This window comes from Zootermopsis nevadensis, unplaced genomic scaffold (assembly GCF_977971745.1).
Source record: "Zootermopsis nevadensis isolate Lab colony 2312 unplaced genomic scaffold, Znev_1.0 Znev_ptg000016l, whole genome shotgun sequence".
Lineage (NCBI taxonomy): Eukaryota > Metazoa > Arthropoda > Insecta > Blattodea > Termopsidae > Zootermopsis > Zootermopsis nevadensis.
Window position 1 is genome coordinate 10,735,851 of NW_028259148.1, and position 27,809 is coordinate 10,763,659.

General features: G+C 39.4%; 1 protein-coding gene and 1 pseudogene across 6 annotated transcripts; one reads left to right on the forward strand and one right to left on the reverse strand.

The window, feature by feature from the left end:
• Window positions 1-359: 359 nt before the first annotated feature.
• LOC110836853 (ribosomal protein S6 kinase alpha-5) lies at window positions 360-12,885 on the reverse strand. 5 transcript variants are annotated; one of them, XM_022078504.2, is made up of 11 exons: window positions 12,750-12,885; window positions 11,823-11,891; window positions 10,206-10,424; window positions 9,780-9,895; window positions 9,237-9,347; window positions 8,383-8,460; window positions 7,554-7,660; window positions 6,954-7,104; window positions 6,269-6,413; window positions 4,690-4,958; window positions 360-656 (listed from the first exon to the last, which is right to left on the reverse strand). In XM_022078504.2, the coding sequence occupies exons 1-11, from the start codon at window positions 12,793-12,795 to the stop codon at window positions 549-551; spliced, it is 1,419 nt and encodes a 472-aa protein (XP_021934196.1). In that variant the 5' UTR covers window positions 12,796-12,885; the 3' UTR covers window positions 360-548. The 5 variants fall into 5 exon arrangements, with proteins under 5 accessions (XP_021934196.1, XP_021934197.1, XP_021934199.1 ...); XM_022078505.2 differs by having other exon boundaries at window positions 4,696-4,961; XM_022078507.2 differs by having other exon boundaries at window positions 360-1,293; window positions 4,696-4,961.
• A 1,742-nt stretch (window positions 12,886-14,627) lies between these two features.
• On the forward strand, window positions 14,628-27,809 carry LOC110836854 (heat shock protein 75 kDa, mitochondrial-like; annotated as a pseudogene). Its single transcript, XR_015535390.1, has 10 exons — window positions 14,628-14,859; window positions 16,098-16,267; window positions 17,712-17,821; window positions 19,556-19,629; window positions 19,852-20,014; window positions 21,283-21,396; window positions 22,388-22,556; window positions 24,616-24,795; window positions 25,785-25,974; window positions 27,416-27,809. The product of XR_015535390.1 is annotated as a heat shock protein 75 kDa, mitochondrial-like (transcript).

Sequence of the window (27,809 nt, forward strand, 5' to 3'; positions counted from 1 at the left end):
TGGTCTCGGAATTTGAGAGATTATTTGAATTTCCAATATTGTTATCTAATGTTGTAATCCACTTTTACTTTCTTCAAATATTTAGTAGGTACTCCGTACCTCTTAACAAAGACAGTGCTCCTGCAAGTTTAATTCTTTTATTTGAAAATGTGCTTCAGAGGATTTCAGCTTGGAAACTGACCAACTCCCTAATAGCTTGTCTACAGAAGGGTGGTAACTACTACGTGTTCATTTCACCTTGAAAATAATAACCGCTTGAGTGCTAAGTCTTCTAGTCCAAATACTGTGCTCTGACTGCTCTTTCTTAATACCGTTCGTACCATGTAGCAGCACACAAATAACAAAAGCAGCCAACCACATTTATCGAAAACAAACATTTATTAACAATTTAATTTTGTATACATGTTTCAGTCCGATGGGGCTGTTTTGCTGTTCTTTCTGTTTCAAAAAAAACCCATGGTCTCAAAGACGAGGTGATTGAGGCGAGGAATTTAGTTCCATTTGCTCGTCTAATCTCCCTCCTCCGCTTCGTTTTGGATCTGGTCGAGTCACTCCTTTTTGGGCTCTACAAGCTTTGCTGGAGGGCTTACATCTTGAATCATGAATCTCGTTCTCTTCGAGACGAATCCCGTGTTCTGAGAGACGTCTTTCATCTTCTATAAATAGGGCAAACAAACAACTATTAACACCATAAAAAGACACTATTGCCATACGCGTTTCAACCTCAAGAGGTCATCATCAGTGGCATCAGGGAAATTAATTCATTTAATCAAATGGTTTAAACTGGATTTAGAAAATAAATAATGAATAGGACATGTGACGAAAATTATTTTAAGCGACACTGCACCAGATGTTGTTATTCATAGGAATAGACTCTGCACTTAGCTATTCATCCGGTGGCCGTAGCTGGTTTGCGGCGAGCTGTAGTTGCGTCGTCCGTACCTGTGAACTCCAGAACCGTGGCTCGCCGCAGACCAGCTACGGCCACCGGACCACCGGATGAATAGCCAAGTGCAGAGTCTATTCCTATGAATAACAACATCTGGTGCAGTGTCGCTTAAAATAATTTTCGTCACATGTCCTATTCATTATTTATTTTCTAAATCAAGTTTGAGCCATTTAATTAAATAAATTGATTTCCCTGATGATGACCTCTTGAGGTTGAAACGCGTATGACATTAGTGTCTTTTTATAGTGTTAATAGTTTGTTTGTTTGCCTATTTATATTTCAATACACTACACGGTATGCAAAGTTTTAAGATCTTCCATCTTCCTTTGGCACTCTGACAGATCCTGCATAAGCACAGAAAATTCAAGTCATTTCAATGGCAAAATGAACTCCTTACACTCATCAACTTACACACAAAACTAAGCCAATAGCCATAAAGTTAACACAGAAGAAACTGTGCAGGAAGGCACTTGTGAATTTAAATGGAGCCGGGAAGGTTCTTTTCTTATTCCATGGCTGACCCTCGGCATGACCTATCAGTCAAAATTCACTCACAGTTGCCAACAAACTAGAACAACTTGCATGTTAGCAGACAGGAAACCAAAAAGTCAGTGTTGAGGATCTACTATAAAAATTTGTGATTCCCCGTCGTCGTCGTCAAAAATTGACGTCATCAACAATATCACCTTATATTTGTTTATACACGGCATTGTTGTTCCACAACAATGCCGAGTAAACAAATAACGCTTAGTACCAAGCCAGTCGCATTATCACTGCTCTACAAGCAGCACATAGTCTCCGAACGGCGACATTAGACTATTTAAGAAATGAAGAAAAGTGAAAGAAGACGTTGCCAACTCCAACAAGGTAATTTGATACTAATAATAATATTCATCCAAGTCATACTGCTTTTCAAGGGTTAAAACACTTGAATAAGACACTAAATTAACCCCCCGAAGGGGGTTAGTTTAGTGTCTTACTCAAGAAATTAAAACGCAACCAACCCCCCCAAGGTGGAGTTAGTCAAGTGTTTAACCCCCCCATTCGGGGGTGAGGGTTAGTTTAGTTTCTTACTCAAGGGTTAAAACACTTGAATGAGACACTAAACTAACCCTTCCGAAGGGGGGTTAGTTTAGTGTCTTACTCAAGAATTTAAAACGCAACCAACCCCCCCATTCGGGGGGTTAGTTTTGTTTCTTACTCAGGGGTTAAAACACTTGAATGAGACACTAAACTAACACCCCGAAGGGGAGTTAGTTTAGCGTGTTACTTAAGATTTCGAAACGCAACCAACCCTCAATTCGGGGCGATTAGTTTAGTTTCTTACACAAGGTTGGTTGCGTTTTACAAACTCCGAAAGGAGCGCCCTGCTCTAGTTAATAAAAAAATTATGGATGGCATGATCTTCAGCATTCACCTCGTCTCTTAACGAGTGACAAAAGAAATGAGTATCACAAAGGACTCCAAGAATTGCTACAAAATCATTCGCATTTACGCCTTGCAAAACAACAGTTGTGCATCCCCTGCAGTCACGTGATCCAGTAGCCAACGTTACCTTCTAAAGAGGAAAGGTATAATGTCACAAGCTCTTCCATTATTTACATGAGGATAGGACACGTGACTCTCAGACAGATCACTTTATGCAACAAACCACAGTTGCCTAGTGACAGAACAAACGTAGACACCAATTGCTTCTAGCATTTTACCTTATGTTCGAACCCAGGGTCTACAAGCAGCCAGCCGACACAAAATTCGAAGGAGGACAATAGGTTATGTAGTACGAGAACCGCAAATTGAAACCAAAACTATCGAAGAACGAACTAATCGAATACGCAGACGACCACTTCGGAGAAAAAGAGTTTTAGGGAAGGAACAGAGTGCAGCGTTATCATGTAACAAACAACTGAAGCTACGGGAATAAATCTCACCGACACTTCAGTATTTCCTGGACATAAGGGACCTTAAGAAATTTCGAAACGAGGTAGAATTTGCTCAATAAGTGCGCTGGAAAATTATAGCAGACTGCTCTAGCCGGTAGAAGGAAGGAAGCCTTGCTCAACAAAATGGAAAAGAACAGGAATCTTGGGATCTATTCTGCATGCAGATATCAAGTACCGATTTTTAAAGCAGGGAATGAAATGGGCGGTTCAGGAAACTGGTTAAACAGAGGTGCAAAGAATGATAGTTAATTTAAAAGTCGCCTTCATCCTGAAGAAGAGAGATGCCATCTGTGGAAATTACGTCAGAAGGCTAAGAAAAGAAGTCGGAAGAATCACTGAACAAAGAACAGGATTCAAGTATTCAGTGACCAGAATCCAGAACGCCAGAATGAACGTGGATTATAAAATGCCAAGTAAAGTTCGATAATTTTACGTACTGAAATACGAAACTATCAAATGTTAACGATTATACATTTCAGGGCTGGCTTCTTCAGGAGTGTTTGCGTGCACCTCCCGTATTTAAGAAACCCTGCCAACAATGTTTGTACACAGACCGCGTTGAACGAGGCAGGCCCGTTTCGTTGCGTGTAAGAACTGAACGTCTGATTTTAAGTACAAGCTGTAATGAGTGACACAACGTTTAAACTCAATAAATGTCAGTAAAACGTAAATGGTCTTGACCGAACGGTTGACGGATTTCCAATACAGGAATGGCAAGTTTATAAGGAGACCTTAACGGAATGAAGGGCGTAATAATTTGTTGGCAAGCAAATGACAACCGGGACTGAACTGGGAAGAATATGTAAAAAAAACATCGCACTGCATACAACAATGGCAGAAATATCCAAAGTTAATATCAGCGTAGATGGCATTTGAAGGGCACTGTCAGGATTTATAAAAATTGACAAACCCAGGAAGAATGTAAGGGGAAGACAGTAAATTCGACACACAATTAATGTGACGCTTTACTGTTCAAAACACGTGCAAAGAAAGAATGCAGAGAAATCCATTACCGACTTCGTATACTTTAAATCGACTGGCGAAAGAGATTGCAACAATGCTCTCGTGTAGCCGCGTAGAATGTTGACGGTTTTCGAGCACCTGTCCTGTGAAAGTATTTCTCGTGACCTCCATTCCAAGCCACGAGGTCACTGACTCACAACAGCAGCTCCCTCTGTAACCACAGACGCGCCTTGTCAGCTGGGGGTAGGAAGAAGCTGTTATGAAATGCGCAAATTGTAACGGCCCTGCGTTGTTTTCGTCGGCAAAATGCCAGGGGTTGAGGGTGAAATATAGGAAGTAAATTGCCCCTTTTCCAACGGAAAATCCTGTGACCCGATGCTACATATCTTTCTCCCCATTCACTGAAGTCATCTGCTCCCTTACTTCGTCCTTCCTTCCAGCGCTTTGATCTGTTCCGTCCTGTCCGAACCACGTGGCCGCCAAACATTTTCTCATAACCTCCTCTATTGCTTCTCCGGTCACGAAAACCTATTCGTTCATCCACTTTCCTAAACATTTGTACAAAATCCCATTTTCTAGTCATGTACATTGCTCAACCACGAGGCTGCATCCTTCCGTCCTCCTGCGGATATCCTCCTCGCCCATTTTCCAATCATCACGTCACCCACTAACCTAACCTAACCTAACCTAACGTAATCTTCTGCTGCTTCCGAATCTCCCCAAAAGATATTTGCCCTGAATGAAGATGGCAACAACACTTTGTCGAAAACCTTCAACATTCTACGCTGCTTGCTTCCGTAATCCGAAATTAAGCAATGGAACCAGTGGTCGACTTACACTTGCCTGCATCGTTGATTCCGTGGCCTGGTCGCTCCTCAGTCCACTGGAAGACAGTGATCTTTCTTCGCCCCGCTGATGGTGTCCTAGAGTGGCCGTCGTTTGGGACATCGACCTCCGGCTTTTGGTAAGTCGTTGTGGTCTCTTGGTTGGCCTTTCGCCGTCTTCTGATCTGTTCAGCTCCCTCTTTCGTGGCGCAATTTTCCCGACGACCGCAGGTGTTGCTGGCCCTACAGGAATCTCCGTCGTTTGTGTTTTGGGCTTAGTCTCTGCTAAAGGAAAATACAAGACATATTCAGTCTGTGTTCGTGTAAGGGACACAGCGATTCTCGACACTTGAACACACGGGAATTTTCGTCTGTCTGCTCCAGTATATTTTCTGCTGATAAATATTTTAACATTCTCTAAAGAATGCAACTTCTATTCCATGTTTCTAAAATTAAAGCTGTGTACAATTCTCCTCATAATGTCGCCTTTCTTGCACGCAATTTTACTTCTGAGCAGTTTTATAAACTGAGTGCCGTAAAGGCGCTTGGGGTGACTGGAGGTATAGCTCCTCTCGTCCTTGACGTCGGCACTAGATGGAGGTGAGTGGTCGGCATCACGCCCCGGCCGGCTTCACCCCCGGGAAAGGACCCCGGTACCCATTGTAGAGAAGGCTAGGTGGGCCCCAGAGCCGATCTGGACGCAGAGGCTAGAGGAAAAATCGTCTGCCCCCGTCGGGGATCGAACCCCGGTCGTCCAGCCCGTAGCTAGACACTATACTGACTGAGCTATCCCAGCTCATGGAACGTATGTGAAGCAGAAGGCAATTCCTTGACCACTTTTAGCCCTGGCGATGGAAGACAACACCAGACATTCCGTCCACGATTTTCTAAATGAGAACATTTTAACTTGCATTGACAGAATTCAGTATTGTAAAATATTCGAATGCAAGCCCTTATTCTAGCAAATCATATCACTTTCTTAATTATCCTTGTGCCCCTGAATTTTATTTATAGAAAATCGTATCCAAATTCAACAAAACGTGATCCTAATTAAGTGACCTGGAACAGCAGATGAAGCAATTGGGTGGAAAGGGAGAAGACTGTAACTTCCACAGCAAACGTCGAAGGGAGACAAACTGGTGCAAATTTTTGACGGAGTTTAAGGATTTGAAAATATTGAATACGTGAGTCCTTTACGCCAGATTTATTTGTATAGTTTTGTAATATGTCTTACATCGGAAACACAATATTAAATTCTATGGAGTTCGCTGTCAAATCTGCATCATACAAAATGAATTCGAGTTCTCGACTGAGGAAAAGACATTTGAGGAAATTCGACAGTGAAGTGAGTGACGAAGGAAAATCTTAACGCGAGGGTTGTTGGATGCGGATTCATTGTTGTGGACACACCAGATCCATTAACTTTGAGAGAAAAGTTAATTTCCGGAAGGCAGGATTGCAAACAATTTTGTGTCACGTGTGTGTGTACGAATGTCTCTGTACTACTTGGGGGCAGAATCAAGATAAAATGTACATAGGAAACATGAGGTGCAAAGAATAGGTTTGTTCTGAAATTAAGTAAAATATCTCACCTGAGGATGAAGTGGCACAATCCTGGGATCGAGCAGAGGATGGAAGAAAGTGATTATTCTCGGCACCGAGAAAGATGACGCCTTCAAGAGGCGGCTGGTACGGAGGTATCACGGCTTTTTGCGTCATATCAGCCCAGTTGATGTTCTGTAGGATGAAACACGAGCATTAATGGTGACTGCAGAGTGAATGTCTAGCAGGGCACAACTGGGAACTTCTCATTTGAACAGACACTTCAGTTGTGCAGATAGAACAAGGATTTTGAAAATAAGTCTTCAGTGTGGATATAAATTTTGGTCTCTGCTCTGCAGATTGCTGGGAGGGGCGTTTGAGGATGCACGCAAGGTTCCAAGCAAGTTATTTGGAAGGCGTGTGGTGAGAGGTTTCTTCTCGAAAACGTCATTTGTCAATGATTTTGCACTCTTTTCCTAACTTGTTATTGTGAACACATAAAGCAACTTCTGTCAGTGTTATGACATTTGTTGCACACAACCAGTTCTGCTCACGAAGTAAACAGCGTCTTTCACTTTTAACTCAAGTCTTAAAATAAGTCAAAAGTCTCAAATTCTTTGGATGATAGGGGAACCTTGATTTTCTTAATACAAGTTAACGTGGACAAGACACAGTTTAGAACTGAAATATTTATATGCTTTGTTGTGCTAGAACCGACAAGGGGACAGAACTCACTTTGAAGAATGGATGCCTCTTGATGACCTTCACACCGGTCTTCCCTGCACCTAAACGCTTCTGTGGCTCTTTCGCCAATAATCGTGTGATGAAGTCCGCCACTTCAGCTGAAAACTCTTTCGGCATCTCCGGGTTCTGCGTCAGAATTCGGCTGTAATGGGGAAAAAAGAACGCCATTCTTGTATTCGTATACAGAAAATTGCATATTAAATATGCATTCATAATTAGCGTGTCTAAAGTCTCTTACTTCTATTGTGAGAAGCCTCATCAGTGGCTAATTTACATGGAAATCTCTGAAGCGAATAGCACAACAGATGTTTAAGATGGATCATCTATAAAGACGCACTCAGCTTCTCAGCGCTTTGAATCCTTTACTTTCTTCTCCCTCACAGTCGATTAGATCTTTGTACAATCTTCAGATTTTACATGGTTTTGGTCAACAGGCATTTTTCTGACTGCACTTCATTCTCTGTCTAAGGTCTATTTAGCATGTGCTTCAAGTGGTTATTGATATTAAGAACAGAAGATAGCGACAAACTGATTTCAAGAGAAACGTGTTTAAAGGAGCTTGTCTGTTAGATCCCTTACAACTGAACTCACTCAAAGACCTCCACAAAGTTGTCACTCTCTTCACCCTCTGCTTCAAATGGAGTGGTTCCTGTGAGCATCTTGTACACGATGATACCCAGACTCCACCAGTCAACCGACTGCAACAAAAAACAGGTGAAATCGGTCACTTTTTATTTCTAAAGACTTTTACAAGAATTTAAGGGCAACAAAATTTGCGGGATCTGTAAAGTGTCGTAAATTTATTGCATTAAGGTTATGTATATTCATTCGCCGTTGAAATAGTTCAAATTTGCATCAGTTTTGGTCAAAACCAGGCAGAGACCTTAAATTTCTTTATTAACCATCGTGCTAGTTCATGTTATCGTAACAGTTCGTCTGCACTTTAGTTCAAATCTCTTCGTTCACTACATTTATTCTTTATATCTCAGTTTGTATGTAAGCCAATAATACATTTTTCCATATTTTGGAGGAAAAATTGACACTCGAAGCTACAAAGGGACAAAGACCACAAAATAATCACGTGTGTCTTAAATGACATTTTCTGACAAATGAGTGTCAGCTGGCACAACGTTAACTGCACCAAATACAGACGAAAGCTTCTGACACCTGTAATGTGCACTGACTACTTTATCCTTGAATGTTATTATGAGCAATTGGTAAACACACATAGATTTTAAAATATTCTTTCAATGTTGACCCTTCCTGGAGGTAGGCATTGGTAGAAGAACATCTCATCCTCCATCAAATTTGTACTTATGCATCCGTACCCTCACATTGTCACACTACGAGGGCTGATTTGTTAACATTAATATTACTGTGGGTTCAGTCACATGAAACAGTGAAATCGTAAGAAACTTACTGTGGTATGTCCTTTGCCTCTGATAATTTCAGGAGCCATGTAGAAAGGCGTTCCACAGAAGGAATATGCACGTTTACGCTGTTGACAGAAACAAGATGTTACATAGGTATGACAGTAATCTGAGACACAAAGCAACTAGTAACTAACTCTCTGGTATTAAGCCTAAAATCCTAATATTGCTAATTCCAAATACCACTCCTGCCCTCAGAATATTTTTTTTTTATATTCATCTTAATTCTGTCCCCCATGTTCTTCCTTGTCTTCTGCCTTAGCTCTTTGTAAGGGGTTTATCCCACCAAGACTCTGTACGATTTCTTGCCTCCCTACACGTGTGGCCCATTATAAGTAACATAATTCAAGTCACTATCCGGACAATACTCTGCGAGCTGTTATCCACAAAGTTTCCCATAAAATAACATCTAAATTAGTCCTCTCTTTACCTCATACCGCTTTGTTAGCATTAGAGTCTATCTTCTAACACCGGTAATTTCAGTTTATGGTATTTATATTTCTTTATGGTAAGAAACCGAACGAATTGCAAACAGATGTACTACAATTAAAAGGGTTCTGTGCTTCTGAGTTCAGCTCCTCAATTTCTGAGTGCATCCGATGCATGTTAGTTGCGCTTTCCATTAAATATTGGTACAAGACACACAATCTGATCACGGATGAAGCAATTTTAACAACTGAAATACGTGCACCATTATGATTCTTGTATTCTGACGTCCGTCAGACAAAGCGTATTGACAGTCGGACAGTCAGACAGTGGTCCACGCAGTTCCTACATTGTCGGCCTATGTGTTTCTGTAGCTAGACTCAACAACAAAAGGGCCTAAGGTGGAAATTAAATTTACCTTCTGACCAGGGTGGAACTTTTTACAGACGCCGTAGTCAGTAATCCTCATGTGGCCACTGGAGTCTATGAGGATGTTCTCAGGTTTGAGGTCGCGGTAGATGACGCCTATCTGGAAAAAATAAAAAAAATAAACAAATTGCTTCTGTTCTATTGTTTCCGTACTTATTGTGGCTGTGAGATGCAGACCAAGCAGTTTGCTTTTCTGCTACAGTGTAGCTGCTGACTAATTTTCCACAACTTTTGTTATTTATTAAGTCATGACTATGCTCATGAGTCAGGAAGTATCATGTCACTGGGTCTGAATGCGGGGGAGGGGGATTGATTAGGAACAGGAACCCTGTGATCTTAAAAAATGACCTTTTCTAAAATAACTCATAAAACGAATCCTTTTTTCACTCATGAACAAAATCATTATTTCCCAAAATGTTGGCTGTCATTTCCAACCCGAAGTAGAAACGGGCCATCTGAACGTAGAAACAAACAAATCATCTATTTGTTAAGCACTTCATTGACGAGGGCTGCAGTGCGTCCGTGCGCCTACCTTGTGCAGGTATTCGATGCCGAGGACGATCTCCGCCGTGTAGAACTTCACGGCCTCCTCGGCAAACTTCTCTCGCTGGTTGAGAAGGTCATACAGGTCTCCACCTTCCAGAAAGTCTGTAAACGCATTAACAACAGCAGTAATGACGAGACCTCGTTATTTTGACGATCCTTACTCTTGCTAGATGTCAGCGAATAGTTCGGTAATGCATATTAAATCCGACAAAAGTGTAATTGAAAGTGAAACTGTGCATAAGACTGAAGGGTAACATAGTTTAACAAGAAGCAAGGAATTCTTCCCTAATTCGGCTGTGATTCCTCATTCTCTTCTGAACATAGCTACACACGTCACTTCGTTGCTATTGGGGACCCACACACGCAGTCACGAGGCTGTCCCGAACATGAGGGTAGTTCTTCATCTACTCACCCATTACCAGGTGCAGATCGGAATCCGTCTGGAAGGTGTAGTGTGACTTCACCAAGAACGGGCTGTCACCTACTTCTGCTGACACTCGGCACTCCGTCATTGTGTGCTGGTAAGTCTTCCTATCCTTAGTGATGATCTCCATCTTCATGGTCTTCATCGCGTAGAGTCGTCCCTTATCGAAGCCTGTGCTCTTCTTGACTAAACTAACCTTCCCGAAACCTGTAACATTTCATCTGTGTTACTCATTGATGCCCGTTCAACAAACGGTTCTCATGTAAGAAAACAATCTTCTCATACAGATTAGGAGTCAGTACAATTTCTATGCAGCGTCTAAACTTCTTGAGTGAAAAAGAATTTTTCAGTACATATGTTCTGTAGTCAGTTTAATTAAACTTTTTCTATTATAATACTTCTGTGCTAAATCTCTTCGAAGGGTTGATTGACCTAGTCACACGAGCTCAATGCCCGAATTTATTTCTTGCCATCTTGTTTTGAATCTACCTACAAATAAACTTTTATAGGCCATAGGTTGAAAATTATCTATGTCAGAACAGGCTCTACATAATTCTCAGTTTGTTAAAGCAGATACAAGTAGGCAAATAACAAGGTTGTCACTCATGTATTAGAATGATGGTGCCGGGACAGTTAGTAGTGTTAAACTCAGCAAGAGCACGCGACACATCAAGCTGTTACCGTTAATTTAATTCTGTTCGTGGACAAAACAGTGAAATTACGGTAAGACTTGTTTACACCGAGTAGGTGCGATGGCTGCCTTGCTACACGTGAACCTGATGATGACCCTATAATGTCGAAACAATACGAATACTCGTAAAACAGTGGAAATTAGCGCATGTAAAGAGCAACATACCGGAAAACTACACTTCAGAATGTTGGTCGTGACACAAATTAAAATCTCATTGACGTCAGGAACAAGGTCCTTGCCACAGAAATGTCCTGTCAGCCTCTACCTGCATATTTCGCTCTCAATTGAGGTGCAGTAAACAAGAACGAGTGCCCGGAAGGCAACAGTAAAATTTTGGTCTCCTTATTGTCTACTGATTAAGAATTGAATTAGTAAACGTCCATGGAGATGCCAAAAGATTCGGTGTGGTTCCGTGCATTTGGTGCCGATGTTAAGAATTCGCAAGTGTCCTTCTGCCCTGTTATGAACTAGACCTAACGTCACATAGAGGATCAGTAAGGAGATGTGACGGCAACGAGGAAGCATTAGTAACAACTCAGATTTGCCAATGTACTTTGCTAGGAAGGAGTTCAAAAACATGTCAGCCAGCAGAGAAAAAGGTAAAAAAAAATCGATATTGTTGCTGATACATTTCCATTGCCTTGCGATATTTCAAATTATCTTATTCTGACTTCTAGAAACAAGAAAAGATCGCAGATGATTATGATGTTTCTCAGACCTTTGAAAGCGATTATACAGTAAAATATTCTGTAACTGATGTTCAGTATGTTTATATTTTCTGTAGTCACGTGCCTATAAAAGCTGTGACTGATACAAAACTGGGCTCCACTTTTGTTGCTTCCAGAGTTTCTGCTACAGGTTCGCGTTCTATAAGCATAAAATTCGTCGCAGAATTAAGATAAACCTGCACTTACTCCCTTCTCCTAGCAGCTCGAGGGATTCAAAATCGTCTTCACTGACACCGCTGGTCCATGGTTGTTCCGCTGTAACAGAGCATCACAATTAGATGTTTGACCGGGAAGTAACTTTTATTTGCACAAATAATTATATTAATCTTGCGAGTAAAATAAACCATGATAGTGAATCCATGAGGTTTCTGTGGGCTGGACGCGTGGCACTCACGGGGGAAGTTAAGGTATATATACAGAATTTTGGTGGGAATCCTTTAGGAGATGACCACTCGGCAGACCAAGAAGAAGATGGAAGGATAATGTCAAGATGGATCTTAGGTAGGTGGACTGTGAGGATGGTAAATGGACGGAGATGGCTCAGGTGGAGGGATTGGTGTTGCCGGTGTTGGACCTGCGGGTTCTGCTACCAAGGAGTTGGTTAGTTAGTCAGTATAATAAACCATAAAATTCCCCATCGTGCTTAGTATTTGTTATAGTTGTTGAGGAACCAGTGCCAGTTCGCATGGATGTCTGTTTCCTGATCTGCAAAGTTATTGTCTTTAAAACTAACGTGTCAGCTGTCTGTTTCATATATATTACCAACAAACATAACACATAGTCTAATGTTCTTGTTTTCTCTTAAATTACACTAGCGGCTAGCTAAATGAAGCGGACTATGATTCATGTGGCTCTGTATGCTTCCAGATGAAATACAAATGCAAGATAATATGCTGAGTTCAAGGCACCCCCGCTGAGTTCCCATTGCGAAAAGCACGTCCCAGGCTCCAGCCTTACGCTGGCCAGACACAAGCCCGCATAGCATCTACGTTAAGCTACAATCCTAAAATATAAATCTAACAAATTTACAGTATATTATAATTATAACGTTTGATTTGGAAAGGTAGTATCAAAAGCAAAATCTAACTTAAGCCCCTTTCTATGCATACAAACCGGATTGACGACCGAAAGTCCAGTTCATATCCATCTCTGGTAGCATGTCCGGAATCGAACTCAGAATAGGCTGTCACAATATCCTTGATGTCCTTTTTTTCGTTTGTTGGTTCTGGCGATAATTTGTTGTCACAAATCGGGTTTCCCAGGTAACCATTGTTGTTTATTTGTTGATAAACAGATGAAGTTTCCCAGGTAACCATTGTTGTTTATTTGTTGATAAACAGATGAAGTTTCCCAGGTAACCATTGTTGTTTATTTGTTGATAAACCATTGTTACACTTTTTCGTTTCACTTTTTGCCGAATGACACTGACCCTAAAATATAGACGTATTTACGTCAAAATAACGTCGGGTTTTATTATACTTGATTAATTTTAAAGACGATTTTTGAGGGGCCCGGGCGTTGTTGAGACAATCGCCCCTGGGCGAGCGAGAGAAAATATTTCCTTCCTTCGAATCCCGGCAAAGATATTTTCTGTTGTTTGGATAGTAAGCACCAGGGAAGAATGGCGCTAAGGCAAATTTTGTTTCTTCCTAGGAAGGGATCTGATTAACTAAGGTCACAAATCCGAAAACTGTCCTGCTTTCCAGAAGATGAATTTGTAAGAAACTGTCGTATTTGCCCCTAGTAAACACCGCAGAATCTACTGGTCACGAGTAAACTCGAGATTGGGGGTTGACGTGATTCTTCACTTCTTCGCTTACGGTTCGTGACGAAGATTCATTTTGACGAATGAGCGAACACAGGAAGCTCAGAACTCTGGGAAAAGTGTCCTGAGTTCGATTTCCTTCAAGGGCAGTTCCTTTAACTCCGAAACTAAGCACGATACAGGATCAGAGTTTTTTGCTTCGAAGAGGAGATTGCGGAAACGAAGGCCTGGACACTGAGTTCGAGTCCCGACAAGGATGGTTTCTGTTGGCAGGAACTTAACCGCTAAACAAGAACGACGCCAAGACAAAATACTTTCGGTTCTGAGAGGAAATTACGGGGTCTAAGGTCACAGACACGAAAACAGTCCTCGGTTGGAGTTTTTCTTAAGATGTTGGTTTCTGGGATAATTTTTACGGGCGTATTAAACAATACACATTTAATGATTATTCCTATAAGCTACCAGATGTCCCAAAATTATGGTGCTGATTTTGTGTAGTTATAGTAGACCATGACTTTTTTATTTGTTCGTAGTTTGTTTAACATGAGCCGGGATAGCTCAGTCAGTATAGTGACTAGCTACGGGCTGGACGACCGGGGTTCGATCCCCGACGGGGGCAGAGGATTTTTCCTCTAGCCTCTGCGTCCAGACTGGCTCTGGGGCCCACCCAGCCTCCTCTACAATGGGTACCGGGTCCTTTCCCGGGGGTAAAGCCGGCCGGGGCGTGATGCTGACCACTCACCCCCATCTAGTGCTGAGGTCAAGGAAGAGAGGAGCTATACCTCCACTCCCCCCAAGCGCCTACATGGCGTATAGTGGGACAAACTTTACTTTAGTTTGTTTAACGATGCATTTTCAGTAGCTCAGAGTAGCGCACGAACATTCAATCCATTGATAAATTCTTGTACGTAAATAATTTTATTATTTGGAAACAAGAGGTGTGCACCGGTTATTGGTTGGGAAGCCTGAGGGGAAGAGATCGCTGGGGAGACCTAGACGTAGATGGGAGGATAATGTCAGGCGGGATCTACGGGAGATAGGAGTTGAAGGAAAATGGATTTTGTTGGCCCAGGACAGGGTCTGGTAGAGGGCTTTGGTTTTTTCGGTGATGAACCTTCGGGTTCGGTAAGCCGTTTAGTCAGTAAGTATTTTCAGATCTTGAGCAATTTACGAGCGGATATTTCTGTGAGCTTATTCGATTAAGCATGTCCTAGCCCTTGTGATTAAGTAACTGGTAATGTTGGAGTAGTGGCAACACTGTAGACTTCTGTTCTGGGGGTACCCGCTTCTGATCTCAGTTGGAACATGTTGTCTTGACCAATGTGTTTCGTTACTTCGAAGTGAATGAAAATAGTTTCGTAATGGTAAAAGAACACGGGGAATATGTTCCACTACTTCAGCGATATGCTACTGTTCGTCACACAAACATCAGGCAGCATTTTATCTCTGCGTATCTCTGTAAGTTGAAGAAATGCAGTTTCGCTGTCTATTGACAATATTATTATTCTTATTCCGCTGCCTTCTGCGAAGATATGAATAACCACTGCGGTCCGAGATAATGTGAAGGTTGCCGACCCTTGCTTTGTGTGTTAACGAGGAGCATTTGCCGTCCTGTTTAAGAATGGAGAATCTTTCTGTCATGCCATTGACGTTTGTCCTGATTTTTGTGACGCATTGTGGTTCAAATTTGTATGCTGCATAGTTTCTTTTGCAAAACAAGACGGGATTCAATTTGATGATGCTGTGTTGCATGTGTTCAGTCGATCGTGCCCAAAGCTTATATCAGAAGAGTGGCTCTGAAAGAATATTACGTAATATATTTTATCATTCCATAAGGTTCTGTTATTTTCATATGATTTAGGAAAATGTATTTGCAGGGCTTTCACAGCCTGGCAAAAATGCATTAATTATCGTTTATTTAATTAAACTTACTGTTATTTTGCATGTAATTTTATCAGAACGTATAAAATATCCAGAAATGTAATTTTTTTTAAAAATTTGATCCGTTTTTGTCACTTATTGTACAGTGCCTCGATTGCTGTTAATTCGTTACGTTTCGTCAAGACGACATAAGTCGCTGATGTCCTAACCGCTTGTGAGCGAACGAGTTTCAAGGTGTACTTTTAAACTTGTGCCCATATCTGTGTGTAAACGATGTAATAGGGTGTCACCTCTTCCTGCCTCATCCTCACCAGTTAGTTCACCGTACATAACAACCCTTTCTTCTCATTGCGTCGCTGAAACAGTCGAGTAGCGTTAATAAAGAAACCAGAGTTTAAACATAGTCATGGTTGGAGTCACACTAGACTTCCCTAGGCAGCGAGCGATTTGTCGCCGATAAAGCTTGTATCCCTCGTTTGCTCACTGTCCATCACGGCCCCCCCCCCCCCCCAACTCCCTTCCGCATCGGCCGCAGGGTCATAAATTCGCCCGCATGTCAAAGTGATCCCCCTAGATCCTTTCTCTGGGGTGCAGTGATTGGCGTCCATAAGCCCCGTCATCAACCTACGTCAGATATCCATCCAACTAAAGTTCGTTTTGTAAAGGACAAGCTAACTGATGGTGTCACGTCCCACCAGTAGCCTCTAGTCAAAACATGACAAGGCGTAGCGCAAGCACATTCCCCCTTATAGGTTCCACTTATCATTCTCTCTAACGAGAACTCTTGAGTAATTAGTAATCCATTTTAATTTCAGGCTTTCATGGAGCAACTGAAGAAAAATACGGGTTCCACTGAAGATCCGTCATCCATCATCGGACAGTTTGGAGTAGGTTTCTACTCAAATTTTATGGTTGCAGACAAGGTTGAGGTGTTCACACGATCCAGCCTCAAGGACAGTCCGGGCTACAGGTGGAGCTCTGATGGGTAAGGTTCGGCTTTGAATCATATCTTTACCAGTTATAAACTCGTGCTTGTGTGGCAGAAAGTAACCTTGTCAGCGTAGCTTCTGTGACAGAATTAGATAAAAGGAATATAAGGAGAAGAAGAGATTAATTAAAATGTGTTGCTTTTAGGTTCACGTGGTTTTTTGTCTCTTTTTCGTTTTGTTAAGTGTCCTAATGATTATCAATTACGGATACTGGAGATTGTTTCGTTTAAGAGAGTCTTTTGTCTTGTTGAGGTGATTTAACTTGTGGTTTTAAATGGTAATTATTTCATATTTGTTTTGTGGTTTATTTAATTACTATAAATTGTCAAGTATAAAGTTAATTTCCGTGTAGAGTCTAATAATAAGATTATTGTGTGATGAACCAGAAAGGTGGATAGTTAGGGTGAGATTACTGTGAAAACTGACAGACACTTAGAAAACTTCAGTTATCGTAACAAAGAAGTGCCCCAGTTTTTAGTATTTTCATTCAATGAATACAAAGTTTGGTGTATCAGCAAAATTTCAGTATGTTGCTTGAATGAATCGTGATTTTCATTGCTAGCTTCTGTGTCATCACTGCAGCTACTTTCTTACATCACTGTTTTTCTGATGTCCAAGTAGTGTAACACAAATAAGTAGCATAAAGAGTATGTATATACAGTTTTTAAAAAAATAATTCCACATTTGTTTGAGTCACATATTTCTTTTAGGTAATATATCGAGGATAATTCAAAGTTTGATTATTTTTATCAGTAGGATAAAATAATTTTCTAATTGAAAGAAAATATTTAGTTCAGCTCTGCTCAAAATAAAAAGAGACGCTTAATTTGACAAGAACAAATTAATTTTTTATAGAGAAAATAACCAGTAACACTTTTGAATACTTATTTTTTGGCTCCCATGGGTCATTTAACTGATGAAGAATATTAGTCATGTACCACAGATCTCATTAATTTTAACATTATTCATCATTACCTTTTATAATCTACCCTGCTGGCATTTGTGCAGTATGAGCCGGGATAGCTCAGTCAGTATAGTGACTGGCTACAGGCTGGACGATTGGGGTTTGATCCCCGATGCGGGCAGAGGATTTTTCCTGTAGCCTCTACATCCAGACTGGCTCTGACCACTCACCCCCATCTAGTGCCTAGGTCAAGAATGAGTAGGAGTTATAACCTCTTTCCCCCCAAGTGACAACATGGTGTGTAGTGGGACTGCTTTATTAATCATGCCTTAGGCAGGGCAGATTCTGATTGCACTGGGCTTTATTTCGGCTTGAATAAAAGAAGGTAAGGCTTAGGTGGGGTATGGGTAACATATTTAAAGATAAAATTCAGTCAGGGTCCAAAGGTCTTCGAGCAAAAAAATTTTAACCCATGCTGACTTCCAAGTCATGGTCAACCTATAATGAAATGTTTCTTATGTTGTTGTTGATCTCAGAACAGGAACATACGAGATTCAAGAAGCAGAAGGTGTACAGCCTGGAACAAAGATTGCCTTGCTTTTGAAACAAGAGAGTCGAGAGTTTAGTGATGAAGACACGGTCAGTGGTATGTTTTTAAACAGTCTTCACAATTTCCTGAAGTGTCAGAATTTGCAACTAAAATAAAGATATTATTATCTGATATGACAAAAATATCGTGTACCAGATATCAGAAACTTGTTATACATAGGAATTCTGAAAATGGAAATTTCGTAAATAAAGAACTAATTTTCTATCAGGGGGTTGATCTCTGAGAAAATAAATATTTATGTTGTATCTAATATTATGTTAAAATTTTAAGTCATATGGTCTTTCTTACTCTCTGTGACACCACCACCTGCAGTGTTGCCTGTTATTAATCATGCAACTGGGTTAAAATTATAATTGTAAAACAGAGGGAAGGGTGGTTCATACTCTTTGGTAACTGTACATGAATTTGGACTGTAATATTTAATATTATCTTTATAACTAAACTACTGTCAGATTTAATATGGTATATCACTAAATAACAAATTCTGGGAAGCAAAATTCCTTCAACATTAGTAGTTACTTAACTAGTCAAGAAATAAGATGCATAATTATGGAATGTGATGGCTTATTCTGTGTTCATAAAAGCATGCTGCTGATCCCAGTTCTGACTCAGGTGAATCCAGTCCAAATTTTCCTACACCATTGTTTTCTTTTAATGTTACTCTCCCATCTTTACCGAGATATTCCAAATGGTTTCTTTGTTTCCAAATATTTTGTACTCATTTCTCATCTGTCCCATGTATTCTACATGTTCCACCCATTTCATCCTCCAAGCATGGTGTGTTACTAGATTATGCCTTTTAGGCAGTCTTAATATGTGTGTTAAGATGCATCTTCTAGTGGCACACCATGCAAGCAAAGAACACCTCATGAACATGCCTGTCTTGTATAGTCTGGTATTGTATTATCAAAGCATTGATGATGGAGGCAGCAAGGACCTCTGAAACATTTGTAGACTTCTACCATACAACCTAGAAGACAGCCATCTTCATACTTCCTGCTGTGAGAATTTAAAATCTACAAAGAATGCCTTATGGGCTCATTCTTTCTGTCTCCTGCCTTTCAGTTGAGATTCTGCTGCCATCTCTGAGTGGCCATGTGAACTATTCTTTCCATGTAAAGTAACTAGAATGGTTGAATGGATTTTCATTAAATTTGATGTTGAGGTTATGCCACTGGAGACCAGCCCAGACTTGTACTTTTTTATTTTGTTACAATATGTATATCCAAAGTGATGGATGTTCAAAGTTTTGAGGTGTTTATGTAACCATGTGATGATGTTATTTACCCATGAACCTCTTTGATAATGTCATCTAGGAAATGGCATCAATAAGCACATTTAAAAATTGCGGAACAGATTTTTATTTAATTTTGAATGGGCATTATGCTTATTTGAAGCTGTCCTGTGCTTGGTCTATATTAATTTTCTACAATCGGTAACACTGACATGATGGACACTCAAACTTGTTTGGTGGGACAATGAAGTCGTAATGCTGCTCTCTATCAATTGTTATGAGGACTAATTGTGCTGTCATTTATCAATGACATTATGAACTGTTTATGCTGTGATCTGTCAATGTCTGTATGAACTATGTGTCCTATGTCAGTAGGGATACAAATTATTTTATATTGCATCCATTGAAAGAGACCTAAAGAAATTTGAAATTTTGCACACTTTTGAATCTTGTTTCTTATTAATTCATATATTTAATTGAAATTAATTTAATAAAATATAGCAAATCATTGCTTTTACTTAATTTATTGTTTAAAGGTATAATAAAGAAGTACAGCAATTTTGTTGGAAGTCCTATCTTTCTCAATGGCAAGCTAGCAAATACAATACAGGTTAGTGGCCAATTTCATTTTACAAGTTCTGGTTTTTTGGTAGTGTCAAAATAAGTTTTGGTCATTGTGTATGGGGATGGAGATTTGGGGAAGAATAAAACTATTGAATTTATTCTTACTTTGCAATGATAAAAAAATCAATAATTTTAATTAAAGTTGTTACTTCTAACCTTTTGTGTTATTAATTCTTGATGGCTAATTCATCAGTATATACTCTTTCAGCCCCTTTGGCTAATGGATGCCAAAGATGTGACTCCTTAAATGCATAATGAGTTCTACAGATTTGTTGGCACATCATATGACAAGCCCCGGTTCATTCTGCACTACAAGACTGATGCCCCATTGACTTTACGAGCGCTACTCTACTTCCCAGAAGGGAAACCAGGTAAGCAGTATATGTACTTCACACACAGACAATTCAGAATCATGATGAGAAGGATTGTAATAATTTTAAATATCACAAAATGAATCAATATGTAGAATTTGTTTCACTGTCTCACTTTAGATGTTTCTTTGTGCTTTTATGAGGAAATCACAGTGAAGAGATTCAGTACTTACGCCATTCACCTCATATTGTTATAGTACTTTTTATCATTACTGTGTGTCTGTGAAACTGCAGATACTAATAGGGCTCATGGTCCATGTCCCAGATGAATCATGCATGAATTTGGAGCTTCGATGGGGGAAAACTGAAGGTCTCCGAGAAAAACATGTCTCATTGCCACTTTGTCCACCACAAATCCCGCAAAGACTGATTTGAGGGCAAACCCAATCCTCCTCGGTAAGAAGGTTGCAACTAACTGCTTGTGCTTTGGCATGGCTGTTAGGGTGATTAAATAAATATGAGATGAGTAGAACATGTAGTATGCACGGGAAATGCCTGCACATTTTTTTTTTAGAAAATCTTTTGGGGGAAGAAACCATTTTGGAAGCCTGGGGATCAATAAGATAGATCTTTGAAGAATTGAGCGTGGGAATGTGGATTGGATTCATGTGGCTCAGACTGTAGGTGGTGGACACTTGTGAACATGCAAATGATTTACTGGGTTCTATAAAAGCAGTGGATTTGTTTAATTAGCCGAGTAATTGTCAGATTTTCAACAAGACTATAATATGGAGTAAGTCAAGTTAACATTTTAAGATCAGTAGCTGGAAACTTTCGATGTAATTTTTCATACGTATGATCAGAAGTTTTCATGGCGATAGTATAATGAATTCTTCTTGGGATATCAGCCATGTCAGGTGGTCTGATGTAGAAAACACCAATGTTTCAAGAACCATCTACAGGGCACTTCAGATGGAGATGGTTCTTGAAATTTTGGTTTTTTTCTCCATTAAACCACCTGACATGGCTGGTAACCTGAGAAGAATTTATTATAAGTTTTCATCTGTTAATTGATGACTGGCTAGAAAGTTATAATATGGTACAGACTGTATAATTTTATGTGTAATTTGCATCATACAAGGCCCTGGGTTTCTTCATCATACAAAACAATGTAATTAATATTTTATGGTGTGTCATCAACTAAGGCTGAATTTTCAGCTGTAATTGAATGTTTAATGTCAAAATTGTAATATATTTCACATTTATTATATAACTGGCAAGATATTACACAAAGGATGTGCAAATACTGTGAACTGTTTTTCCTGTAGGTTTATTTGAAGTGAATTCTGACGCTGGGGTAGGGGTAGCTCTCTACAGTCGCAGAGTGCTTATCAAGAACAAGACAGATAATATCCTGCCTAAATTTCTGCGCTTTGTCAAACGTAAGTTCTATGTTTCTTTTTATTTTATACGACCCGTTCTTCAGTGCTTGAGTATCTGCACGTCCCAACTTTTGTTGGCTCTGATCTATAGACAGTTGGTAGGACTCCTTGGACAAGTGATCGGCCCGTCACAAGGCCCACTGGACAGTACAACGCAGAAAGACGCAGACAAACATCCATGCCTTGAGTGGAATTCGAACCGACGATCCCAGTGACCAAGTGGCACAAGGCCAAAGTCTCGGACCGCCTGGCCACTGATACTGCAAGTTCTATGTATATCTAAAAAAATAAACATTGCTTGGTATTTTTATAACTTGAATTTTATGTTACTTTTCTTCAGCATGGAAGACCACTTTTGAGAGGTATGGATTTGGCACACATTTTAGGGTTTGTTTCAAGGCATCTTACTTTTCGTGGCACATTTTTATTAACTTAATAATAAATTGGTTTGCATAACTTTGGCTTCTAAGGATGAGCTGAGTCAAATGTTGAAAATATTCTGAAGTTTCGATAGACTTGCAGTTGGCATGTTTAGGGTGAATGTATGTTGGCTGGGAATTTTAGGAAGTCCAATATAAAACTGACGGTAGTAGGTGATGAGTGGAATTTGATGGCTTCTTGAAATGATCAACTAATTATTCCTGAAGATGGCAACAACAGTATTTTACAAAACATCGGAAAACCTTCAACATTTAATATGGCTCATCCCTGAAAGATGTAGTTTTAAATTGAACTCCAGTCATGAAAATTTCAAGACAAAAATAAATTTTTTTCATGAGATAATACTTTTAAATTAAATTAATTGGTGATTATTCAATTAACAGTAAACAGGGAATAGATTACAAGTATTAGTTAGGTGATGGTGATAATAAAAATGCGTTGTTGGAGATGAGACAGGTGGACATGACCTGGGCTTCAATTTGGTCTTCTCTGCTTGTCTATAATATAATTTTGTCATGTAACGGAAACATTGAAGCTTGTTATATTGCAGGTGTAGTGGACTCAGAAGACATTCCCTTGAACTTGAGCCGCGAGCTGCTACAAAACAGTGCCCTTATCAGGTTTGTGGCTGCTAACACATGAGATGATTTATGCAAGTTTTCTCTTGAAGTCTGCTGGAATGAAATACTGAAATGGCTTATTTATTATGAGTCCTATGAGTATGTATTCTGGTTTACCAAGAAAAAGTTACTTTTGTGTTTTGAATCAAATTGACTCCTTTTCTGTTATCTTATGAATACATATTTTTGTTTACTAAAAAAAGTTGCCAAAATTTTATGAATATATAGTCTCTTTGACCAATGCTTTCTAGAATAGCTCTAACCCTAACACACTGTTGAATGAGGAAACCAATTCCACAAATTTTAACTTTTCAAAAACTTTTGAATCAAACCATGGGCACTTGCATGGATGACAGTATGTTGTTATGTTGTATCTTAAAGAGGTCTGCATTAAGGTATGTTTGGTGCTTCCAGTTTAAAACTATTGGTATTTTTACATGTTTATTTTAGTGTATTTATGCCAATAACTTTAGCCTCACATGAACTAGGCAGGACTTCAAAAATGACTAATCATATACAAATGAGATTTGGTATGCAGAATCATCAGACCATCTACAATTTTTCATCTGGTTTAAGCAGTACATAGCGTTTTTTTGGAATGAAGCTTTATAACGGGTTTAAGTGGAATTTGATCTTGAATAAATTGAATAATTTAACACTATTGATTTGTATGATTTGAGGCTTTCACAGTGGTGAGTATGAAGATTTCTGCCTTCTGGGTTGTTGCGCTGTGTAGTCTGGTCGATGTTAACCAACGTTTCAGAGGTCATACTGCTGCCGTCATCAGGGCGATGAATTCGTCGCCCTGATGACGGAGGCAGTATGACCTCTGAAACGTTGCTTAACATCATCCAGACTACACAGCGCAACAACCCAGAAGACAGAAATCTTCATCGCCCTGATGAATATTCATATTCATCGCCCTGATGACGGAGGCAGTATGACCTCTGAAACGTTGGTTAACATCGACCAAACTACACAGCGCAACAACCCAGAAGACAGAAATCTTCATACTCACCGCTGTGAAAACCTCAAATCTTACATCTGTTTTCTTGTCTACACATCAGTAGAAGAAATATTTTGAATATAATAAAATGTGATAAATCATAAACGTTTAAGATTAACCATTTTATGTAAGTACAACTGTGCATTAAGGTGTTATTTTCAGGCTTTTCATCTGATTGTTGTGTTGTTTAATTAACATGAAATAGATTAGCATTTTCAGTGGTCTGTGATGTTGGGTAACCATTCTGAAGGCTTAACGTTTTTCGCTCAGACACACATTCATCCATTCGTTCATACTCTTATTAGTTCACTTATTCACAGACTCAGTCACTGAGTTAACTTTAACCCAGTGGTAACTAAATGTACCACTTGGGCTAACAACCAGTAATGCTGTAGTTTGTATGTGTGTGTGTTTCATATGATACTCAGTATAAACAGCGATTGTTTGCTTAAACAGCATTAACCAGTTGATCTTTGTAATGTGAGGAGTTGTGTTTTCTTTGCGGTACATACTACAGTATTAAATACTATTTAGATAAGCTTTATCTTCAAAGAGGTAAGAGATGTACAAAGCAGAATGGAGCAACGGTAACAAGTCTGACTTTAATTCAGGAACAACCAGGCAGGGATGGCATTTGCTTTCTCTCTAACCAAGCATGACGTCTAAGGATTAAAGTAAATTAGTCATGCCCAGCAATACTTGTTTGGAAGAGTGGCATATACCAGGTTTTATCAGAATATCACAAAGAGATCAAAATAAATAGGTTAATTTTAATTTGGCCCTTAGTTTTTAAAGGATGATGGAGGCAGCAAACATCTCTCAAAAATTAATCTATTTGTACTTGACTCCAAGGCGAAACATCCCATAAGAAAGCTATCTTCATGTGTATCACTGTGAGAACCTTAGGTCTCATCACATTTACCATCACTTCCACTACATCCAAAATGATCGCATTCCTCATTTCTTCCTTCGTGTGTCACTCCACTTCTAAGTTGTATAATGTTTGAATACTTGCTGTGATGACTGAAAACAGCTAATTCTATGCATAACAGATTACTGTCACTTAGAATATAGCTTATATTTGCTGTAGTTTCACATTCTGCTGGACATGCAACATGATAAATGTATAGGTACATTCGTAGTCCATGGAAGTTTCTTTTTCCAGAGCAAGGAATTGTTTTCAACTGGATAATGCTGATTGCAAGAGGAAATAGCTAAACTGTTGAGATTTGAGTCTTCACGATGTGCAGAGGGAGAGAAAGTGACCCTACCTCAGTACTGCAGTCGGCTTACAGCAGGCCAGAAGGACATTTTCTACCTTGCTACTCCGAGGTATGTTTAATGCCTCATTGTTGCGAAATATCTTTAAATTAATTAAGTCAGATGCCTGCGATTTACTGAGAAATGTTTTTCGGTTTATTTGTGTCAAGAAGAATATGTAAATTATGCAGAATATGTTGCTAGCACACTAAACACAGCCAGTCATCACACTGAACATGGAAAAGGGAGGAAAAAGTTAAGTACTGCCAACATAATGGCATGATTTTCAGGCCAAGGCGGTATTTTAATTTTCCCAGATTCTTAATTTCAGAATCACTGGAAAAACGTGTGAGATCATTAAAAGCCACCAACTTGTATGATGACCCACATAGCTAAAGTGATGGCAACTGTCTTCTGGGACATGAAAGCGGTGATATTGTGGAGAAAGGAGAATCAATAATTCCGGGGGATACGTCGGTGCTCTGAAAAGACCTGGGTATGCATGAAGCGAGTTCGACCTCTCGCATGCTAACACAAGACCGCACAAGTTTTCGAACATGTCATCACTAAACTATGTTTGACTGTGTTGCCCCATCCACCATAGAGCCCTGATTTGGCCCGATTAGACTCCTATCTGTTTGGTCCAATGAAGAATACCATTCCTGGAACAAAGTTCAGGGATGATGAAGTTATCGACAAGGTGAAGATTTGGCTCCGACAGACTCCAGAGGACTTCTACCAACAAGGAATACGGGTGTTTGCTACCAGGTGGTGGAAAGCGATATAAAAAGTTTGAGTCTATGTAGAAAAATTGTGCCTTTAATAAAGGATGTGGCTACACCAAATTTCAGCTCTTTCCTACCATGTTTGGCTGAGATAAAAAATGTGGCGCAAAACTTACTGAGTGACCCTCGTAATTCAAAAGCAGGTGCTAATTTAGACATTTATATGTCTATCAATCATTGAATTTGCAGCAATTATGTATGGATGCATATGTTTTTTTTGTGTCTTTTACATGTTCTTTTTCTTTCCACTTTACTGTTAGTTTTTTGTTTGTGCAGTCAAACTTTAGCTGAATCCTCTCCGTATTATGAAGCACTGAAACAGAACGATGTCGATGTGTTGTTTTGCTGTGAGCCATATGGTGAACTGGTGTTGATGCAGCTCCACCAGTTTTTAATAGCCATAACCTCACTTCTGTGGAGAAGGAGATGCGCCAGGATAAGGAACCAGATGATCTCATGAACCTCGGTAAATATATGTGTAGTAAGTGCAGTAAGATTCAAGGAGTGCAGGCATTTAAAATTGTTTTTAATCCTCATTGAAATGTCAAAAAGCATACATTATATTATAACATATTTGATCCTTTCCCTATGTTTTATGAACAATTTTTACCTGTTTTCTGGAGGTGTTTTTCACATTATGCAGTCAGTATAATTAATTCAATTGTCTTTTTAATGAAACGAATTTTATGATAAACAGTTGCATTGTTTTGTATTTACTTATTTATGTGTGTGTTATTAATGAATATTGACGAAGTTTAGCAATTTTAATAAATATTACCAATGCCACTGGATGAAACAGTGTGCACTCCTGCTTCATATTTGGCCGTTTCTGGCTACAGATATCATTGACTGAAGGTGTTTGATGTTTTCTACTGTTCATTCAATTGCTGGTATAATTCTATAAATTAGGACATTACCATTTCCTTTGATGCCATTTTGAATTCATTACTTACTAATTATTATCTCATTTGATGTTGAACCATGCTTTGGTTTTTTATTGTGTACCGTCTGTTGCATTTTGTTGGAAAGCCTGAAGGGAATAGACCACTCAGAAGACTTAGGCATAGATGTAAGGATGATATTAAAATGGATGTTTGGGAAATTGGGTGATAACTGGATTGATCTGGCTTAGGACAAAGACCAGTGGCTTGAAGGGAGGGGAATTTCTTAATTAGTTGAACATACTGTTTGCTTCTTAAGAAGGTCTGTGATTCATGGAGTTGTTTAATTATAACTGGTACTTGCATGTTATGTTTGATAGACTATCTTTTTCATTTCTGAGTAGCTGAAATTTTTTCGGAGTTAAATTATTGAGTTTCATAGTGTTTGTTGGTACCTGTTTAGATGGAAGTATCTGAAGGACAATAGGGTCACTAGTTCTTGCTGTTATAACAGTACAGGCAACTCTCGGTTTACAAACATTCGCTATAACGAACGTCACAATTCATTCAAAATTCCTTGAAGTCAGCAATAGATAGAGTTCCTTATAAAATGAAATGCCAAACGTTTAGTGAACATATTTGTAAGAATGAAATAAACTTTTAAAAATGTATTTATTACAATAATTATCAGATAATTATACTGAACTGTTCTTGGTTAATAAAACTAATCTAGCCAGTAAAAGAATGGTCTAAATGCCATGCCGCGTACAATGTTTTCTCGCATAACCCATACATACATTATAATAAAACATTGTATAGACCACTCGATGTTTAGTACATGGTTTTTTTGCTTTAAAATGGCTGCCAACGTATAAGATATGTATCGTAAAAGCTCAGGAATGGAATATACACATAACGAACAACGTCTTGGAATGGAACTCGTTCGTAAACCAAGAGTTGACTGTGTTGTAAATTCTTAATAAGAACCATGCAGTTAAACTTCTACTCTCTGGTTATGTGTTGCAGGAGCAGATAGTGTCAAGCACAGTGAGGTGGAGGCACTTGTACCTTGGGTCAAGCAAACACTAACTGGCAGCATGGTACATAGTGTGCGAGTGACCAAGAAGTTGGATGCCCATCCCTGTGTTGTCACAGTGGAAGATATGGCAGCTGCAAGGCACTTCTTCCGCACTCGGTCACATCTCATGGATGAAGAGAAGCGCTATGCCCTTCTGCAGTTGCAACTGGAACTCAATCCACTGTTGGTACTTGTGAATTTTTATGGTGCAGTTCTGGCACTCATAAGACAAGCATCCATAAGGGATTTGCTCAGATCCGGCCCCGTGATGACATTGGTTAATTTTGTATGACTTCAAATAAAATAATAAACAGTGTTATTCAGAAGTATCAATGGAACACA

What these genes read in the sequence shown, in the direction of transcription:
- LOC110836853 (XM_022078503.2), bottom strand. Translation starts at nt 12,795, where the DNA reads ATGCTACCAGAGATGGATATGAACTGGACTTTCGGTCGTCAATCCG. An exon ending in CGAGCTGCTAGGAGAAGGGA is followed by an intron (nt 10,425 to 11,822) that starts GTAAGTGCAGGT and finishes GAAATGTTACAG; the next exon opens with GTTTCGGGAAGGTTAGTTTA. An exon ending in GAGGCAAAGGACATACCACA is followed by an intron (nt 7,661 to 8,382) that starts GTAAGTTTCTTA and finishes TTTTTGTTGCAG; the next exon opens with TCGGTTGACTGGTGGAGTCT.